At 29.5% G+C, this 22,068-nt stretch overlaps 3 protein-coding genes, 2 long non-coding RNA genes and 1 pseudogene across 5 annotated transcripts in view; 1 reads left to right on the top strand and 5 right to left on the bottom strand.

Annotated features, from left to right (window-relative positions):
* LOC124831216 (uncharacterized) overlaps positions 1–5,330 on the bottom strand; it is a 41,430-nt gene extending 36,100 nt beyond the window's left edge. The window contains 4 exon segments of the mRNA XM_088093659.1: positions 2,513–3,633; positions 3,636–4,903; positions 4,905–5,291; positions 5,293–5,330. Coding sequence (XP_087949785.1) covers positions 2,513–3,633; positions 3,636–4,903; positions 4,905–5,291; positions 5,293–5,330 — 2,814 coding nt within the window.
* Positions 5,331–10,464: 5,134 nt separating this feature from the next.
* LOC148197305 (uncharacterized) lies at positions 10,465–13,217 on the bottom strand. The gene is made up of 6 exons (XM_088093660.1): positions 13,214–13,217; positions 12,834–12,892; positions 11,146–11,361; positions 11,006–11,047; positions 10,805–10,915; positions 10,465–10,730 (listed from the first exon to the last, which is right to left on the bottom strand). The coding sequence occupies exons 1-6, from the start codon at positions 13,215–13,217 to the stop codon at positions 10,677–10,679; spliced, it is 486 nt and encodes a 161-aa protein (XP_087949786.1). The 3' UTR covers positions 10,465–10,676.
* On the top strand, positions 11,371–12,713 carry LOC124847864 (putative L-gulonolactone oxidase 6 pseudogene; annotated as a pseudogene).
* Positions 13,218–14,142: 925 nt separating the features above from the next.
* LOC148197306 (uncharacterized) lies at positions 14,143–15,431 on the bottom strand. The gene is made up of 3 exons (XR_015780182.1): positions 15,101–15,431; positions 14,755–14,965; positions 14,143–14,191 (listed from the first exon to the last, which is right to left on the bottom strand). It is a non-coding gene; the product is annotated as an uncharacterized LOC148197306 (long non-coding RNA).
* A 1,473-nt stretch (positions 15,432–16,904) lies between these two features.
* LOC148197307 (uncharacterized) lies at positions 16,905–21,413 on the bottom strand. The gene is made up of 3 exons (XR_015780214.1): positions 21,266–21,413; positions 21,116–21,163; positions 16,905–17,242 (listed from the first exon to the last, which is right to left on the bottom strand). It is a non-coding gene; the product is annotated as an uncharacterized LOC148197307 (long non-coding RNA).
* Positions 19,471–19,896, bottom strand: LOC148197308 (chalcone synthase). The gene has a single exon (XM_088093006.1). It carries the CDS (start codon positions 19,894–19,896, stop codon positions 19,471–19,473), a length of 426 nt encoding a protein of 141 aa, XP_087949132.1.
* Positions 21,414–22,068: the final 655 nt, after the last annotated feature.

The following is a 22,068-nucleotide window of genomic DNA, read 5'->3' on the forward strand; positions in this document are numbered from 1 at the left end:
GAATTAAATGAAGTTCTAAGTAACTTTATGTGGTGAAATTTTTCAATATGCTCAAGTAACTTTATAAAACATAATAAAGTTTAGTTCCATAAAATCAATCACTACCTTATGTAAAACTCCTCCATTACCCACCGTTTCCAAATCTACCTTCTACAACATATATTTACTACAATGCTACTCACCTCACTAAGCTTGTCAAACTCTCCTTAAATTCTAATAGTGTTACCAAAGTTACACATGGTAATCTAGTAGGCGTAGATGTAATACCCAACTATTTCTAAAAAAGACTTTACTACTATATTCCGTATCAATCGCAAAAATTTTCAAAGAAATGGCCAATATGGATCCTTCTTCGTCTACTTTTGTACCTATTTTTATTGGATAAAATTATGATTCACTAGTGTAAAAGGAGCTTTTAACAATGGTTAAAATGAACCTTTGAAGATGGTTCAACCCATCGTCATAAGTTTAAACAAAAATGTCATTGTTGATGTTATTTTTCCAAGAGTAAGGAATGACGTAATTGTCAAAGAGGTGTGGAGCACATTATAAAAAGCCACGGTGTCAACACTATAAGAAATTTGAACTCATGGAAATTGGTTCTTGGAGCATTCACTATTTCATATTTCACTATAAGAACCTCGAGCAACATCTTTCTTAGGCTACTCGAGATTCTAATGATGGAACAAATGGAAATTGATTCTTGGATTGGGATGCAATAAGGACATGGCCAAAATAATAGCAACTTGAGGGATATTGGGCACTTTGTCAAAGTGAAAGTTCAATCAAGAAACAACGCACTAATGGAGTCAAAAGGAAGAGGTATTGATGTGGTGGAAACATAGAAAGGGATGTGACTAAAAAAGATTTTGGAAATAATTGCATGTAGTTCACCTAATATTATTTACGGATTGTTTAGTATGTAACTTATCCAATATTATCTACAATTTTCTTTTTATTTAATTCACCCATGAATTATGTCCTATGTAACATAACATAACTATGTATTTTGAATAAATTATCTATGAATTATTTTATATGTAACTTATACGGATTATTTCATATTTCATATTTCATATATGTATTTCACTCAGAATTACATACAAAATAATTTATATGTAATCTTTTATGGATTCTATTATTTATATATAATTTCGTATGTAACGTTTTATACAGTTTTTGTGTATGTAAGATTAATGACGTCTATATTACATGCAGATTTTTCATATGTAATCCGTGAGTAATATCTAATTACATACCGATTTTATGCAATGTACTGATTCTGTCCATGTAGAAAAAATTGATTTTTTTGTTGTAGTGGGAACTCGAAGATTGTCCATATGAAAAATATATCATTGAATTTAAATGGATTTATAAAGCAAAACTAAATCCCTACGGCAGCTTACAAAAGCATAAAGCTAGGTTGGTAGCAATCTAGAATTGCCTATAATTAGACATTCACCTAGTTGCTCACCTGGACACAAGAGCTCTAATAGCTCATTTAACACAAAAAGATGGAGCATTCACTAGTTGGATTTCAAATAAGCTTTGTAAATGATGTTCTTGAAGAAGAAATATATGTGGTGCAACAAAGAGGATTTGTAAGCAAATTTGATGAAGCTAAAATGCTAAGGCTAAGAAAAGTTCCATATAACTTAAAACAAGTTCCTCCAACATGGTATAACATAATTAATAAGCTCCAATTAAGGATTTCAGATAAGCAAGAATAAGTCAACATTATACATCAGGACTCAATGTCAGTTTGATACTTTTGTTGTTTCTCGTAAATGATCTTATCTACACATAAAACAATAAGAAGATGATGATGGAATTCAAACAAGACATGATAAAAACAATCAATATCACCAACCTTGAATTGATGAACTACTTTCTCGACATAAAGGTCAACCAACAAAAAGAAACAATATTTATCTCAAAAAATAAAAATATTTACACTTTACCAAATAAGTTCAAGATGCATGGTTTCAAATATGTTTATATGCACACACCTCCTTCCCACTCTCCTCCTCTCTCGGTATATATATATATATATATATATATATATATATATGCACACACATTATCCGAGCAATCTAAAAAAATAAGTTAAATATTCTTTTTTCTAAGAACCTATTATAGAAAAGTTCTGAAAAATTATAAATCATTATAAGTCTCTCTCTATAAATTGAGGCTTATAATGATTTATATTTTATATATCACATACATATATATCTTTCATTGTATATACAAGTTCATAAACTCAATACAGTTTCTTTTCATTAGAGCAATTGTTACCTTATTCAAAACTACTCCACATTCCTCATCATCTCTGAAGTTTCCTTCTATAATATATATTTACTAAATTACTATTCATCCCACAAAACTCCTCAATCTATCCTAATATTCTAACATGAAAAGAAATTAAATGAATAGTATTTTTATGCTTCTTTTAAGGCAATAACAACATACAAATTAAACATTACACATGTAATTATGATAAGGTTTTACGAACCTTTTCATTGAAGAGTGGAAGGCAAGAATTGGTGACCCCATGCTCAGCGTTAGTAACAATATTTGTGTTCTCGTGGGCTTGCAGCAATGGTACACTACCAAGCATCTCATCAACGGCATATAAACAAATAAATGTTGGTAAAGACTTTAATGTTAATTGTCGTAACTTGGGAAACTCAATCATCTCATCACTCATAGTTTGAGTTTGTCTTTCTTTTGAAACTATCTCCTTCAAAGAATCACAGTCACACACTTGCATTGTTTCAAGCTTAGTGAGGAGTCTAACCATGCAAAATGGGAAAAGGTTTACCAATTTAATGCATGTTTGAATCTTGATGACCTTTAAATTGCTGAAACAGGTCTCTACAAGCTGATTGTCACATATTATTTCCAAATTATCCAATTTGAAAAGCCACATGGACTCTAATTTTGGAAAAGCGACTAAAGAGTGAAACCGCTCCCTTGGATTGATAATATACTTAATGCCAAAATTGTTGACAATGGATAAATGTTTCAAATTTGGAAATCCTTCAACATTTAATTCATAGAAAATATCTTCAACATCATTGAGTTCTCCCAACAACAAACATTGAACACTTTTGAACAACATTTTAATCCATTTTTCAGAATGAATATCGATACCTTCTTTCAGGTTTAATGCCAAAAATTTCACCTCCTCGTACTTGTCAGGGACTTTGAATTCTCCCACTTTAAGCAAGTTAAACAAGTTGAATTCACCAATGACAATCTTGTAACTATTCAACCTGTCAAAAAACAAATTCTGCGGAAAATGTGAAGAACTGTGGATGTGTATGTCAAGATTTTGTAATTGATTCAAGCGCCTCAACTCAGAGAGACTAGCACTTTCACTTTTCATATTCTCTTCAGCCTCCCATATAATCAAGTTGTCTCTGATATAAAACTCCTCTAAAATGGCCATCCTCGGTATGATATTGGAAGTTATTTGTCTTAGTTTTAGGCAATTGCTTATGTCAAGAAATTGAAGCTTATCCAATTGCCCAAATTCAAGAGGCAAATTTTCTATATTAGATCCTGAAAAAGTAAGGATTCTTAAATTCTTCAACTCACCAATGATTGATAGGTTCTCTCCTAAAGTGCATTAAGCATTCTCAACTTTTTTAGGCATTTAATTGATGAAGGTAAGCAAGATAAATTAATACCAGTCAGTATCAACACTCTGAGTCGAACCATAGATTTAAAAAATTCATCTGGTATTTCAAAAGATTCATTTTTATTGTCAATATGTAAGACTTCAAGTCGAGGACAATGTATACTCTCAGGAAGCTCATCATTGATGTCACAGAAGTGTAGAAAAATGGCAGAGTACCTTTCAAAGTCATTTTCGTGAGGCCACTCATCAAGTATTGCATTTTTCATATAAAGCACATGTTTTTCCTTGGATGATATTGAAAGAGCAACATCTCGCACAATGTCATGCATGTTGAAGCGGTCAATAGAATAACTTTTCACCAACAAACTCCATTCTTCTAGCTCTTGTATCATCTCCTTTATTCTTCTCTTCGCATCTGTAAATGTGTGGACGCCTGGAAGTAACTTCAAACCAACACAGAATTTCACCAAGTCCATAATCAAAGCATCATTTCCCATTCTTGCACACTGTAAGAAAATACACTTAAGCTCCTCATTTTTTAGATGCTCATAGCTCAACTTTATTGAGAAGTCAGTAAATCCCCATTCTGATGTAAAATTTTGTCTTTTAATTTGTTGACAAACATCTTCCCATTTGGATAAGCTTTTATTCTTTAGTGTCCTTCCTATGGAAACTAAGGCTATTGGAAACCCAGCACTCCATTTGGCAATTTCAGTAGCATTCTTATCAAACTCAGAATTTTTCACACCAGCAACTTTCTTAAGCAAAGTCTCTGATTCCTTTTCATCAAGGACTCCTACCGAAAAAATTGACCTTTGTTGCACATCCATTTCATTACATAATACTTGTTTATTTCTAGATGTTAGAAGAATTTTCCCTCCTCTATAATCGTTAGACAACTTTTCCCTTTTCATCTTATCCAAATCAACTTTTGACAACTCTTTCATTTTTGTCTTATTATAACCAAAATCAGATATGTCATTGTTGGAACCAAAATCAGACATGTCATTGACTTCTTGTTGGCTTGCATCATCATTACATGGAATCCCAAGTTTATTAAAGTCCAATCCACCCCAAAGATCATCAAGGATAATAAGGGTGTTCTGCTTTTCATTCTTTAACCTCTTTCGAATACGATCTGTTATTGCAATCTCACTTTCCCCTTCCAATTTCATTCCTAGTATGCCAGCAATTTGCTCTTGAATTTTTTTGAAGTCAGGATTTCGTGTAATATTCGCTATGATGACTATCTTGAACAATGGATGGAAATTCTTGGTACGAAACATTCTCAAAAGAAGTTTTCCAAAGCTCACCTCCTGTGATTTCCTCAACCATCTTTGTAGCATTTCTACCCAGTTGATACCTCATTCGGAAATTATTTGGAAAGAAACCAATTGAGCAAATTGTCTTTGCATGACATTCATCATTAATATAACTTTTATATTCTTTTATCTTCTCATCCATTAGCATTAAGCAATGTTGAACGTCATTTTCAATTTCTTCTCCATTCCTTAGTGCACTATCAACTTGATGTTGTAGTCTCTCCTTATTATGTTCCAACTTCTCAAGGTAAGATTCCAACTCTTTAAATTTGTCTTTGTAATTAAAAAAGTAACCCACTTGTCGTTTGACCACACTTACTAATATTAAGTGCACTTTCTGTAGCTGTAGAGACAATTGGATCCATGGTCCCTTGATAATGGTCGTTTTCGTCTTAATTGTTTGCTTATTAGTACGATTAGTCCTTTTTCTCCTAAATAATACAAATGCAAAATTTCATTTATAAATATTAAAATAATTTATAAATAAACACAACATTAAAAGGGCATTAATGAAAAATGAACAAGTTACATTTATAGTCACATTTCTAGGTGGAGTGGCGTCTATTATTTCCAATGTCACTTGTATACTCCATCGAGTGGTATCTAAAACTAATGACAAAAATATTGTGTTATAAACTATACGTAGATAAAATTTGTGAAGAATAGTTTTACTCACATATAACTGATGACAATCATTTTAATATTCATCTATAAATTTATTTGAGTGTGGGTATTATATTACTTATACCTAAGAATATTTGGTATAAAAAAAATAATTAAAATTTATTTATATTTTATTAAGTTAAATTTAATTAAAATTAAAATTTAATTTATATTTTGTTAGGTTAAATTTGATTAAAATTAAATTTTTTATATTTAATTTAATTTATATTATATTATATATATTTTATTTAGATTTTATGTTAAAAATTTATAATTTGTTTTTTCAAAAAAGATATCTTGATAAGGAGACAAGAAACTAGTTGGATTTTTGCATGTAGGATGTGTGTCTATTCCAATCTATTGTCATTCCTATTAGTGTCTATTATTGTAAATTAAGATTTTTTAGCTGTGTTTTGAGTGTTTTTTTTTTTTTGGCTTTTATTTAAAAAATAAAACCTAGTATGTAAGGGTTATTGACGTCAACTTATAACATAGACATAATTTATTTTATTGTGCTTAATTAGGGGTTCATAGTCTTTATATTTATATTTTTGTTATAAAATTACAAAGTAAGTAAACTTTGAGTGTAAATATTAGTATATTACGAGATACATTTTGATCTTTTATTCTATTTCTAATTTTTGGTCTATTTTTATCTTAGTTAATTAGGTTTCTTTAATAAGTTATATAAGTAATAAAACTTTTAACACAATATTTTTAACTAAAAAAATATAAATAAATACAAGATTCGATACAAATTTGATATAAAATTATATAATTTTTATTTAAATTTTAAAACTCAATTAGTTCTTTATCATTTGTTTATCCATACATTCATTATTTTTAAATTTGGTGATAGGGTATTTTTTTGTTAGGTTGGATTCAATTGGGTATGAAAAGTCCAACTTAGTTATACTCGTTTTCTCTCACTTAATCTAAGAGGAGAGAGGTCTTTTAGGTGAAGAGAGTATGAAAAAGTTGTAGTCTTTGTAAGAAAAAAAGATAGATAAAATTTGTTAACAAATTCACCTAATCGTCTTTATAAAATTGTGATTTTTGCTTCATTCACCATTAAATTACACTGAAATTTTTGTAGCACGTTGGTGACATATAGTTTATTAGTTTGACCGTTGAGATCGTCAATTTAAAATTTCTGAGTAGGGAAATTTGTCTCTTACAGTTGCTTCTTTTTTTTTGTTTATCTATTTTTGTTATTAATATTTCAGAACATTATTGCTCTGGTGTATTGGTCGATTTTAATCACTTGTTTGTGGTCTTTTACTTTATTATACCCATATTTGATCTTAATGAAGTATGATTAATTGGTTTGTGTCGGTGAGTTTTTACTTCTCACGAAAATTTTCTCATGTTAAAAATATTAGTGTTCTTTTATAATTATTGTTGCTATTTTATTATTGTTACTCCTCATAAATATTTGCAAGTTTAGAAAAAATATTTTTATGACATACTTTAGTATTTTTAGTTGGTGTGTTGTTTCCCTCATGGTTAGTGAATCTATTTTGGACCTATATTTACTTGTTTGAACGTAGACAAAAACAAATATAATTACTTTAAATAGTACAAATTATTGATTACAAAAAGACAAGATGGGAGATTTGTTTGTGAAAAAAATTGAATCTTCACGTCTTTGCTGTATAAAAGCCATATTTTATGTTAATAAAGAATGTGTAATAATTGTTATTTTATGACCCACGAAAGCTTCATATGGATGTTGTGGAGAGGATTTTGAGATATTTGAATTCCGCTCCTGGAAAAGGAACTTTGTTCTCAAATCATGGAAACTTAAAGGTAGAAGGGTACACTGATACAGATTTGGCAGGTTCAAAAGATGATAGAAGATCTACCTTTGGATACTTTACTTTTGTAGGAGGGAATCTTGTAACTTGGAGGAGTAAAAAACAGTCTGTAGTAGCAAGATCTAGTGTTGAAGCATAATTGAGAGGCATGACATTAGGTATATGTGAACTTTTGTGAATGAAAAATGTGCTATCAGATTTGGGCTTTAAACCAAATGAAGCTATGAGTTTGTACTGTAACAATACTTCGGCTATAGCAATTGCTCACAATCATGTGCAACATGATAGAACAAAACATGTGGATATTGATAGACATTTCATCAAAGAGAAACTTGAAGCTGAAATAATTTTGTTTCTTTTTGTAAGATCAGAATTGCAGTTGGATGATGTTCTCACCAAAGAAGTGTCAAGAAGATTGTTTAATGAATCTCTATTCAAGTTGGGAATGTGTGATATCCATGCACCAACTTGAGTGGGAGTGTTAAGATATGTCAAATATTTTATTAACGGATATTAGGCAATCAAATATTATGTTAGTTATACTTTAGATATTATTTTAATTTGTGCAAATTTGTACACCTATCATTCCTTTAATAGATAAAAAATGATAGAATCATTGTATGTATATATATGGTTCTTTACTTTTTGAAATAATACATTAGAATTATTCTTTAAATCTTTTATTAATATCTTTATACATATCCTTAGTTTATCTATAATTTGGTCTAATTATATGATAATTAGATATTATTTATGGATTTTAGAAGATTATGAGAGTGTGTGAACTCTAACATTTATAATTATGGTACATGTAATTATTTAAATAGATATTATTATTTTTATTATATTTTTTAATATATTGATACTGGGTCTTCTAGGAGCATTCGAACCTCAACAAAACATATTGATTAAATTATGGGAAGTTTGAAAGTGTTTTGTATTTCATTGAGTGAATATTAGTTTATTGTTTGAAATTCAATGAGATATTTAAGTACTACTTCCAAATTAAGTTGTACATGTGATTTGCTTCGTATAAAACAAGATGAGGGAGTATTGATAATCATTGTATTTAATCTTAAATTGTCTCCGTTTTGGATGGTTAATTATTTTTTATGTATATGTATTCTTATCTATATTTCATACATTTTGTTGAAGCTCCTTGTCATTTATTTGATGACACTGCTTTCATTGTGTCACTTAAGCAACGTAAAAGGGTTCTCAAAATTTTGTGAAATATAAAATGTTTGATTAAAATTTATATGATAATGAACTTTAAATGTGATTTTTTTTAATTGGATAAAGTCACAACTTTAATTAAAAGAAAAAAACAAGCAAGATCTATATGCATGATTGATTGAAGAATATTATTCAAGATGTTAGAACTGAATATTTTTGAATAAGCACATATGTTATATTTAATGTTGCAAAGACTCAATTTTTGTCGTGATTCCACTAACTTCACATGGTTTGTTAACAATATTAAGGTTAACGAGTTTAAAGACGGTCAATGAGTGGATTGGTAAAAGATTAAAAAATTAAGTCAATTGCTAAAGGATAAGAAGAAATACTTTATTTGATGTATATGAAATAGAAAAAGAAATATGCACACTTTAATAATTGCATATTATATTTAAAAGATTACGAAGAGCTGAAAAAATAAATTGTTCAAAGTGTGGGTCATCACATAACAAGATGAAGAACAATGATCAAGATAATAGTACTAAGATGGCAGAGATAGCCCTTCTGTGAATTTTATTTGGTATCTTTCAATTATTCCAAGGTAAGCATTTGTTTACAAATCCAAATCCAAATAATTCTAAAATCCTTATATTTAATGTAAGTCATGTTACAAAAATTATTCAAATTATGGATGAAATTTTTTTGTAAATAAATAAATATAAATCAAATTACAATATTTATCAAAGATTTATAATTTTTTATCAAAAAAATTTTATTGATGAAAACTTTTTATCAATAATTGCTGACTAAATATTTTGTTAATAATTATTAATAAAATTTATATTTCATCGATAAAATTTATCAATAAAAAATTTATTGATTTTACCGTTGATAATCTTAATTTATTGACATATTTTAAACATTACCAATGTATTTTGATCATTATTAATATTAATTATTTTTGTAGTGTGAAAGAAAATGTGACAAATTACTTTCTCATTAGGTTTCATATTCACAATAGAAGGAAATTAACGAGATACCTAGTTTGAAAATAAAAAAAGTCAAGAAATTTCTAATTTTTTCTAACTTCAAATGGAATGAATCTATTTAATAATTTAAGTAAAGAATATTTTTCTGATTTGTTTTACTATTTACAACTTACTTATTGGTGGAACTGTCATTTGAGTTCCTACTTCATGACCTTGACTTTCTAAAACTAAATCCTATTTTCTTTTTTCACTTAATAGTGGGCTTTTTAAATTCCTAACTTCCAAAGTTCCATGTAAAATGGGTTCGGACAAGATTAGAATGGAGCTGACCTCTCAAAACCAAATTAGTTCATTTTTAGTACAGTTTTAGCTATTCATTTTATGTGCTTTGTAATCTCTCTCCAACCACTACAAAAATCTGTATTTTTACCGGCGGTTATTTTAAATGTTACCGGCGGTTTTAACCCCCGCAAATCATATTTCCCGCGGTTGGAAAAACCGGTGGGAAAACGTCCGTCGCCAAGCAAGCACCGGCGGTTCTGAAAAAACCGCCAGTATTAGCGGGGGTTCCCTGGAACCGCCGGAATTTCCAGGGGTTTTGTAGAAACCGCCGGAATTTCCGGGGGTTTTGTAGAAACCGCCGGAATTTCCGGGGGTTTTGTAGAAACCGCCGGGAATAGCGGGGCGAGTCAAAAACCGCCGGAACAAGCTGGGGTTATCTCAAAACCGCCCCTACTTTTGATGGTTTAGTTTACCGGGGTTAAAACCGCCGGGAATTTGTATAGTTCATTTTTTTTTAATGTAATAAAATTAGATTATAATAGAAATGGTTTTATTGACAAAACAAACAATAAATTAATATGAACTAAAATTTAATAATATTGTATAAAATAAACTACATTATTCAACCTAATAGCATTCATACAACTAATTGTTCAACCTAATAGCATTCATACAACTAATTGTTCATACATAAAAATTAAAAAGAAAGATGTTCATTACATATGTTCAATATAGATGTTCAATACTAAAAGTATGACTCATAAAAGTATTCAATAACTATCTAATTTTTTTCTTCATTACATCCATTGTTTGGTCCACTCCCTTGATCAGATACCTATAATATAACATAATAGTTAGTCGATAATATATTTAATAAAAAATCGTACAAATAAATTTAACAATTATTACCGATGATCTTTGAAATACTGCAAATTGTGAAGGCAATGGACCTTGATGATTTTGCAACAAAAGTGTCATGATTGCCTTCATTTCATTGACTTGTGATGTCAATGAAGATACCTATAACAGAAAAATTTATTTAAAAAGTTAGAAATATGATACCTAACATGTTAATCTTAAAAGAAACAAACCAAGTAAATATTCATTAACCTGAGATTCCAATTTAACATTAGAAGAAGTCAATGAAGATACCTATAACAGAAAAATTTATTTAAAAAGTAAGAAATATGATACCTAACATGTTAATTTTAAAAGGAACAAACCAAATAAATATTTAAATATTCATTAACCTGGGATTGTAATTCAACATTAGAAGGAGTAGATGAAGATGATCCAATATGAGAACGAGCATGGATTCCAAAGACTTTAGATGGGCAAGGACCCAAACCTAGACCGCGAACACGTCCACAATGCTCTTGGCTTCCTAAAGCATGAGCCAATGAATCTAAACTTGATATTTCTTTTGATTGAGACGATGTTGTAGATTCATATGTTTGAATTTTTTCCTACATACAACGTAATCAATGATGCCAACATTAAAAACATTGCATTTGTATAAAGAGACAAACTATTGAGTTGGCAGCAATATACTTATATTTAAACTTAAGATGTTTGCAAAAACAGTAGCAAGAATTGTCAATCAATAATTATATCACTAAAGAGATACATCATGAATTGTCACTAAAGAGATTATGACAATCCAAAGAAAGATCACATCTAATGCTTAACTGTCTGAACTATAATGGTTTCTTACAATGAATGGCTTTGATTTTACAATATATGAAGCAAGATGATGCTTTACAAGGGAATTCTCATGCGTTATGTGAAGGCTTCAAATGCCTACTTGGGGAAGCAAGAGGATGCTTTAGACTTTGATATTACCTACTACCGTAGCAAGGACCCTATGAGTCCTAGGCTCTATGAAGACATTGTTGAAGAGATTGAGCAAATTGGGATTTTCAAATATGGAGGATTACCTCATTGGGGTAAGAATAGGAACTTGGCGTTTGAAGGAGCCATCAAGAAGTACAAAAATGCAGAGAAATTTTTGAGGGTTAAAGAGAAGTATGATTCAGAAGGGGTTTTCTCAAGTACGTGGACAGACCAAATGCTTGGACTAAAAGATGGGGTGATGATAGTGAAAGATGGATGGGCTTTAGAAGAGGTGTGCATTTGCTCACAGGATAGTCATTGCAATCCAAGCAGAGGTTACTATTGCAGAGAAGGCAAAGTTTACAAGGAAGCAAGGGTTTGTACTCATTTGAAATCCCAATGAGACCAAAGTTTACAAAAGATGATCCATTTATACTGTGTGATAAGTGATGATATTTATAGCTGTAATTTACATATACCAAAGGATTAATAAACGCATTGTGTGATGCATACAAAGTTGAAAGGGTAAGTTATTTGTTGTTGTACTAGCTAGGACTAGTTATGTGAAAAGTCATGCAGTAGCCATTTAGTGAAAGTGAACTATAATTTCTGACAAAGCAAATACAAGGTTTCATTACATATACCAGCCAATGCAAGCAAACAAATTTGGTTTTTAATTTGATTTTGCTGGAGCATGCAGATTTGAATTTAGGAGTCTCGACCAAACATGATTGATTAATTATGTGTTTTTGATCAAAGCTAAAATTGATGTGTTTAAGACCTCTACTATTGTAGAACATACAAGCAAAGCCTACACACTTAAATCCCAAGTTGATCAATCTCAATTCAGAATACAAGAGCAATGATGCAAAAATGACTCTTAGCAAGTGCAATTTCAAGAAATATTTTCTAGAAAATTTCTAAGTACACCAAAGTACAGGGAACAAAATCCAGCCATCAAAGCACTAAAATGAACAACGACTGAAATAACACCAATTTGACATAGCAAACAAATTAAGGAAATAATACACAACATAAAGAAATACAAGTAATTGACAAGAACATTTTTCAAAACTGAGGACAAAGTCGGAATTTTTTGTATTACCACTTGAGATTTTTTAGCAGAATAGTCTCCAAATCTTGTAACACAGCTAATAGGACTCCCTGATACACAAGAAGTGAATACAAAAATGTTGTTATAATATTGATTATGAATTTTTAGATCATCAAAATAAATTAGAATATATACAAGAATACACTTACTAAAAAGAATGAAATTGATCTCTCAACATAAGTTGTGCCAACAAAAAAATTCACAAAATATGAAAAGTTCTAATGTTGATTGAACAAAGCAAAGAGAATTAAAAAAATGAGTGAAGCTTTGATTAAAACTAATGACATAGTGTTTATTTTTAAACATAACAAAATATAGTTAAACACTAACTTAATTAAGATAAATGGATCACTGGATTCAAATCTAAAGACCCATTAATATTAAATTATACTATAAATATTATATTGATAAAATTAATTTATTTACGTTCACATTAATGATAAAAGTAATTATACTAAATTTAAGGATCGGAGTATCTTCTAAAAATACAAACCTGATTCACCTTATTAATTAAAAACAAATACAAAAAAGAAAAAAATTACATACGTTAAAAAATGAAGACCGAGGAAGTTTATGAAATTGTAGTATTTAAAAGATACCTAATTGATCTTGTAAAAAATAGAAAAGAAAGTATATATATATATATATATATATATATATATATATATATATATATATATATATATATATATCCACAAGCAATCGAGTATAATTTCAATGCTAAATATCCACAAATGTACATCTACTGTTTATAAATATAAATAACAGTAAACAAAATTGTATATAGCAAATAAGGAAAAATGATAATATAAGTAAACTATAATGGCTGTTACCCTGCTAATATGCTACTGAAATGATTCTCTTCGCTAACACATGAATAACTAGTTTATAGCCAAAGTATTTGCTGACATGTATGGTGAGATGCATCCCTGAACCTGAAAATAAGTCATTTTTTGTATAAGAAGAAACATTTTCTTAATCATGAATTCCAGTCAGAAATAATAATAATTATTATCGTGTTAAATATCTGTTCGTCTATTAGTTGCCATCAGCAATAAAGAATAAACCTACTAATATAAATAACTGAACACATTCTAGCAACTAGTAGAAAAGGCTGAGACAACAGAAAGAAAGCAGATTGAATGAACTTCAACATATTATCTTTCATTTCTGTAATATTATGTTAAGAAGAAAGAAAAAGCATGTAAAACAATATCTTGCCTGCAACAAACAAGAGGGAATTTGAATATAACCCTGTAGCAAGAGGTTGACCTTTTCCAAGGAACTATGTGGCACAGGAGTAATGACATATAGCACACCTTTTACTGTGTCAATGCCCCTCACAATCCCTGAAACATAAGAAATCAAGATGTGTTAAAAAATGATTTGCTTAGAATTATCAAAATGCATAACTACTCAACTAGAACAATAGCCTTTTTGATTTGTGACAGTCATATTCTTGTTTTATTCTCTCTCTTCAACATCTTTGGAAGCATGATAGCCTAGATAGGTAGAGATCTCTCCAGATATACTACAGTTTATGTCATTGCAAAGCTGAGACAGTGGTAAACTTCTCACAACCAATAGACAGATATACAAGATAAGCTAACTCAAAAATGCACATTTAGTTCACAATACTTTTGTCTTACAAAATTTGAAATTGTTTAAGTTCAATAATACCATTTCTTTCAAATAGCATTACCATTTTGTTTACAAGGCATTTGATGTTTTCAAAGACTTGTAAAACATAGAATGGGCATTTTCAGGTAGTTTGCTTTACTATTGCAACCTTATTAGCTTTTTAATCTAAAATTTCAATGCTGCAGAAGTATTTCAGTAAAAAATTATCCTCGGTTTCAGAACAGAACATAATGAAACACTTCAAATTCAGGAAGTTAGTCAAATGACGTACCAAGGCCAAAACACCAAGGTAAATTTTCAGGTCCTTCAGAATCAACAGCTAAGCCAACAATAGTAGCATTCAAACTGAAGAATATTTCAGAGCTTGGGACCTACAAAAATACCGGTAGATCATTTGTGGAGGCAGAAGCTTTGTAGAAATTTGTGGAGGCAGAGTGTGCAAGATAGGAGAACAAGAAAGTAACTCGTATCAGAAAGAGGCACTTCAGAGGCAAAGCATATGAAAAAACCATATTAAGAAAAGAATCAGAGAAACTTGCTTTATTTTCAACAGAAAAATATACCTAATCTAAAACCTATTCCAAAAATGAAACAGAAAAAGGGTAATAAAATTAAACCTTGATTCACAATCAAACATTCCAAGCAACACCACGGACAGATATGGAGGAGGAGGAGCAGCGAGTGCAAACAGCTCCAACACTGTGCAGGTATTTTGGCTCCCCTTTCCTACAGAGTCATAGACGCCTCCATCATCAGATAAATCATCAAATGTTCACATATCTCAAGCAGGAGAAGACGAACACGAAGGAGAGCAGGAGAAGACGAACACGAAGGAGAGCAGGAGAAGATTGTGGTGCGGTGAAGGGTTTGGGGGAGAATTTGATAAAGGCGGGGAAGGAGGTTAGGGTTTAGTGATAGTTTCAGAGAATTAGATTAGATGGATTTCGAAAGTAATGAGTGAAGGCGAGAGCGGGGATATGTTGATAAGTATTTTAAAAATTAAAAAATTATATTTTAGGGGCGGTTTTGTTATAACCGCCAGAAATACATGCGGTTTTAGACATAAACCGCAGGAACTACTCGGGGTTTTTAAAACCGCCGGTAAATAACCCCCCTTAAAATTAATTATTTTTGTAGTGAACAGTTTCAAGTTTCACATTATATTTCACTAATGTTCTTTTTTCTTCCTCATTCTAAACATTTTTCTACAATCTTGAATACCTAAGATTACAAGAGTAATTTTTTATTATCTAATAAAAAAAATGTAGTTTTGATGGAAATTAGTGTAATGATTATATTTTGTACAAATTTTAAAAAATGGGAGGTAATTTAGATTTGCTTGTAACATGAAAACTTAAATATAAAATTATATTAAATAATACTTAAATTTTAAATTAAATTATATTATTATTAAGGTGGTGTAGAATGTCTTATTAAAGAGAATAAAATAAAATGATATTTATTAAAGTATTTTTAATAGGAAAGAGATAAAAATAAAAAGATATTTATTAAAATTAAAAATGAAATTTTTAAAAAAGTTGAAGGTGTAAGATGTCTAAAGGTTAAAAATGAAATTTTTAAAAATAAAGGATGAGATGTTAGAGGTGTAGGATGAAACACTCTATAGATATTTGATCTTATAAACTTTTTTAATAAATGATTTAGCCGTTTGAGCTTTTTTGACTTCAACCCATATAAAAGGGTTAAGTCCTGTGAGATGGACTAACTTGACAAATATAGTTCTTGGTAGTGCATGAAGAGAAAATACATGTTGTATTATTTATTATCTTTGCTCCAAGAGAACTAATAAATCTATATTTTAGTTTGTTGATTGAAGATTTAATGTTGTTAAAGGATGGGGGAGTTGAAAAGTATGATGGGTTTGCAGATGAATCTTTCTAAAAATTGAGACGAGTCTTATCGGATCGATCGAGATTGAAGTCGATTTGGTATAGACTAAAAATTAAGACAAGTCGATAGAGGTAGAAGGACAAGTTAATTTTGCAGAAGTCAAAGATCAAGATAAGTCATGTTAAATTAAAGGTCAAACTAAGTCAATTTTATTGAAAGATAAAAACAAATTATTTAAATTTTTTTAAAATAAAATTTTATCTTAAGTGCGATATTAAATTGTTTTATCTAAACAAGAACGTATAAAAAGGTAAAAATTCTTATACGAAATGCATATGGATTGGTGAAGTATGTTCCTTGTTCAAATCCATAAATATATTATATAACTAATTGATAAATATCGTTTTATTGGCGACATGATGTTAGGAAAAAACACATTTGCTACTTAGACACAATATTATCCCACACTTGTCTTGATACAATGCCACAAAAAAATGAAAAGAGACTCGTGTTAAAGAAGCCTGTAACTTTAAGGACTCACATGATTTTTATTATGCTCCAGAACAAATAATTGTAATATATCCTCGTCCACTTACAACAATCAAAGTTAGGGCAAAGGAGAATTGTTTGATATTATTTTTTAGTACGACTATCTTACCATTTATGCATTATTATTCTTTTTGCATTTATTAAAATAAAATAATTTTATTACATGATCAAATATATAACTGTATAATATCTAATTGTATAATCTCTCAATTCAAAAATAAATATATAATTTCTTTTTTAATCCCTAACAATAATAATTATTAGAACATAAAATATTTTACCTGCTGCATGTGGCTCTTAGTTGATAGCTGTGGTGAGAGAGAAGAGGAGAGTTTGTTGGACTCTGTTTTTACATGCTTCTGTAGATAGCAGCTTAATGTGTTAGACACACACTAAAAGGTTCTGCACTTAAAAATATATTTACAAATTATTTTATACTTGTAAGTATTTATAAATACTTTTTATTTTACTCATAAATTTTAAGTAAAATTATTTAAAAAAATGTTTTAAATAAAATTATTTAAAAAAATGTTTTAAATAAAATTATGCAATAAAATATTAATATAAATAAAACTAATCTTATTAATGAATAAATTTAAATAAATTATAAGTATAGAGTTTAAATAGAAGAAAAATTTTAAAAAACATTTTAAATAAAATATTAAACTTCAAATAATTATTTAGTTAATAATGTTTGTCTTACAAATAATTTATTTTAATAAGTTAATTTTTAAAGACCGGTATCTACATGTATAACATAGAATTTTTTTGTATTTCATGAAAATTTTCTTGTAAATTTATTATAAAATTTTTCAAAAAATATTTCTTTTTGTTATTTTTCCTAAAAATTTTAAGTGATAGATAATTCTTTCGTGGATAATATATTTTAAAAATTTATAAAATTTGCAAATACTTTGAAAACATTTTTTTTTTGTAAAAGATGTTCTGTGTATAATATTTTCTATAAAATTTAGTAGCAATTTCTTATAAATTATTATTCATAACAAAATTTATAAGTATTTTGAAAGAAAAAAAATCAAAAGAAATTAGTAGAAAATGTTTGTTCTGTTTTAGTAGTGTAGCAAGGAGGAATTAAAATACAATATTCACTAAAATATCGGTTTTTATAATTTTAAAATAAATAAAAAACGTAATTAAAACCTTCCAAATAATTTAACAAAACTTACTTTTTAAATAAATTACTATAAACTTTTAACATTTTAAGTATTGTATTTCACATTGTTTTGATTTTCTTTTAATAAAACTTATTTTTTAAATAAATTGGTATAAACTTTTAGGCATAATACCCAATTTTGTCCCCACTTTGGTTCGGAAATCTCAAGTTAGTCCCTTTATAGAAAAGTGAGTTGAATGGATCCTTACTTGTAATTAATTGACTCTAATGAGTCCCTTCCGTTAAATAGAAGGAAACGGAGTTAGTGGACTGATGATGTGGCAGTTGTCTTTGGTGAGGTGTCAATACGCAATTGTTTGCGTGATTACGTAGTGTTAGGGTTCCCATTTTCGCAATTGTTTTCTTCCATCATCTTCAAACACAACTTCTGCAACCAAACAGAAATGATGGGGAGGAGATTGGGGAATTGGGTGTTTGATTGGTGTTAGGGTTCCCATTTTCGCAATTGTTTGGGAGGACTTTCTTTCTATGGAGGAGTACCAGTGGATGGTGGCCTTGGAACATTGGCAGGAGGAGGAGATGGTGAAATTGGTTGAGAAGGAGGGGGAATTGTAGCGGGAGGAGATTGGGGAGGAGGGGAAACAGTTGGTGAAGATGGTGGAGACAAAACTGGAGGGGAAGGTGGAAGCTCAGCTGGAGGAGAGGCAGTGGTGGTGGCTGGTGGTGAGGGGGAGATGTTACAACTGGTGGCGTTGGAGATGCTGGTGGTGAAGGAGGGGGCAGAGTTGGTGGTGGTGGAGAAGATGGTGGAGGAGAGAGTGAAATGGAAGGAGGAGGGGTTACAGGCACTGCCTGAGGAGGTGAAGGAGGTGGAGCTGAAGGGTCAGAGGGAGATGAAGGAGCAGGGGAATTGGGTGTTTGATTGGGCTGGGAAGAATTGAGAGATGATGGGGGGTTGGAGGAATTGGTTGGAGAAGATGAAGAAGGTGGTGGTGATAAAATACCACCAAGAACAGGAGGCACTGCAACAGGGGAAGCATTTGGAGAAGGGTTGGTTGAAGCCATCACTACACAAATCTTCCCTCATGTACTAGTTAAACACTTCCATCACCATTCCTCTGATACTTTCTCAAACCACCATCACTCCAAATTCCTATGCTTTCCAGAAACAAACTCGACACAGCACCCCAGATCAAGCATCAACAAAAAATTTCAATTTTCAGATCAACCCTTCTACAAGCAATGCTCGAATTTCTTCAGAGAAAAAAAAAACACAACCACCATGACCCAATCCCTTAAAATTGTATACTTTTTCATACAACCGTTTTAAGTCAAAATTGGAAACTCTCGGTGAAACACATTTATTCAAGCTTTTAATGTATTCTATAATAATAGTTTCTTATATTTTCCATTTTTAGATTATTTAATAAAACTATTATAAAACTTTAATGATTACTTTGAGACAATCCCGGGAACATCCTTAAGGAGGTGAAAGGTGAGTCCAACTTCACGAAGGTGTCCATCAATAGCACCTTCGCTGTCTGGAGCAATGGTCTGTGCAGTCCAAACCAGTTCAAACAATGGTTTCTCAATCTGTGGAATTGGATCAGAACCAACTATCACCGCAGCTGCTCCATCTCCAAAGAGTGCCTGTCCGACAAGACTGTCCAAGTGGGTGTCACTTGGGCCACGGAAGGTGACTGCAGTGATCTCAGAACACACGACAAGCACACGGGCACCCTTGTTGTTCTCGGCCAAATCCTTAGCCAATCGAAGAACCGTGCCTCCAGCAAAGCACCCCTGTTGGTACATCATGTACCTCTTCACATAGGGGCGAAGTCCGAGGAGTTTGGTGAGCTGGTAATCAGCACCAGGCATGTCCACTGCCACATCATCAGTCCACTAACTCCTTTTCCTTCTATTTAACGGAAGGGACTCATTAGAGTCAATTAATTACAAGTAAGGATCCATTCAACTCACTTTTCTATAAAGGGACTAACTTGAGATTTCCGAACCAAAGTGGGGACAAAATTGAGTATTATGCCAAACTTTTAACATTTTAAGTAAAGTATTTCACTTTGATTTTGTTTTTGTCTTCACGTAAAACTAAAAAAATTTAACCTAAAATTTGGTATCCGTTTAACAGTTTATGTTCATTCCAATGGTCCTCCACCAAGGGGAAGTGGTGGAACAAGATGAAAAATAAAAGAAAGAAGGACTATTTTTAATTAAATAATGTATAAAATAATATAACTTTTTCAATTTTTATTTTGTCTTTTAAAGTAAAATAATCAAATTTATATAATGAACAATATTTGTTTTGGACAAAAACTAATTTTTATAAATTAATATTACTTTCAATACTGCTCTTGGGTACTCTCAATAAAAGCACTTTTCCATCAATGAAAAAACTCAAAGTCATGTAGTTCTGACATTTTGTATTTAATGTTTGTGTTGATGAAATTTACTATTTTTATTTTTAATTTAAACATTTATATATATATATATATATATATATATATATATATATATAAATATAAATATATGTTAGCAAAATTCCCACAATAATAAAGAAAACGAACTATTGCTAAAGTTGTATTTAACTTGTTTTTTTATATATTATTTAATGTTTTTGTAAACCTTTTGCATTAATTAAAAGGAAACAAATATTAAAATGGTTGTTGCTAAATTCTCATAATAACATAAAACAAATTAATGAAAACCTTGGACATTATTGTTCAGAAATTATTTGATATTTTCGAGATAATCAAATTCAATAAAGATTTAAACGGTGTAACAAGGATCCGTTTTCATAATGTCTGAAAAGCAAAATCTAAAAAAGCCATCACTTCGTATTAAAAACATTTAAATAATTGATTAGTGATTTTATAAAGATATTTATATATTTCATAATAATAAAGGATGCATCTCAAATAAATAAAAAGAGCACACAGACATGATAGTTTTAAAATATTTATTCTTCACACGAAAAATACTGATAAAAAAAGTAAACTTTAATATTAATAATAATGTAAAATAAGAAAAACATAAAGAAGATATAGCTAATTGAAAAGAAAAAAGAATAGTGTATACGAACCTGAACTCTTGTATTGAAGATCTTGGGTCAGAAAACAGAGTGAGGTATCTGAAGTAAAGAAAGATTATAATAAGAACTTGAAGTTAAATAACGAAAGAGCAACACGACATAAACAACGTTGAGTTGTGCTGTGAATGGAAGAAAACTTACAAATTGTGATGGAATATTGAGCTGATAAAAGAAAGAGTTGTTTTTCCAGAGAGAAGACTGAGGGAGAGATGGTAGCTTTAAGATAAGGTTCTCTCTATCTTACACACAGTTGTAAGAACATGTGAAGCACATTTTACAACAAGAGAGAATGAACAGGTGTGAATGTTATTATGGTGAAAATGTAGGGCTAGCTGTCTATTTCTGATTTATTGCTATGTAAATTCAACACAGACATAAAAAAGAGGGAGTTTTATTATATTTTTATTCAAATTTATGAAAATAAATAAACTTTTAAAAATTATAACAATGCGTAAATCGTATTTTAAAACCAAAAAAATAACTTCTATATTTAAATAGAAATAATACATTGAATACACAAATTTTGGTTTTTTATTTTATTTTTAGCTTTTAAAAAAGTTGTATAAAGAACATCCAATAATTCACTTTTTAAAAACTCTTATATTAAAATTTTGTTTTTTATTTCACATAAATATTTTTTTTTGGTTTAAACGATTTCAATTATTTAATTAATAAATTAATATTTAAATATTAGAATATTATCCTATTTTTTTAAAATATTATTAGAAATTTTTTATTTTAATTTATTAATCAGATTATTACAGAATATCTCAAAATTAAAAAAATGTCATATTTATTTTAAATAATATTCACACAGAAATATATAATTTTGATAATAAAAATAATAAACATTTTTATATAATATTAAAAAAATAAAAAAGGTTAAAGAGAAAAAAATAAAAGTTATTTTTAATTCAATAAATAAAATATTAAAAAAATATCTT

This window comes from Vigna umbellata, chromosome 6 (genome assembly GCF_029865625.1).
Source record: "Vigna umbellata cultivar VRB3 chromosome 6, Vumbellata_1.0, whole genome shotgun sequence".
In the NCBI taxonomy this organism is placed as follows: domain Eukaryota; kingdom Viridiplantae; phylum Streptophyta; class Magnoliopsida; order Fabales; family Fabaceae; genus Vigna; species Vigna umbellata.

Excerpts from the sequence above, each read along its gene's own strand:
- LOC148197308 (XM_088093006.1), bottom strand. The coding sequence starts at position 19,896 with ATGCCTGGTGCTGATTACCAGCTCACCAAACTCCTCGGACTTCGCCCC.
- LOC148197305 (XM_088093660.1), bottom strand. Across the intron at positions 11,362-12,833 it reads CTGCTAAAAAATCTCAAGTG|GAAAAAATTCAAACATATGA; the intron begins GTAATACAAAAA and ends CGTTGTATGTAG. Across the intron at positions 10,916-11,005 it reads ATGTTAAATTGGAATCTCAG|GTATCTTCATTGACATCACA; the intron begins GTTAATGAATAT and ends TTTCTGTTATAG.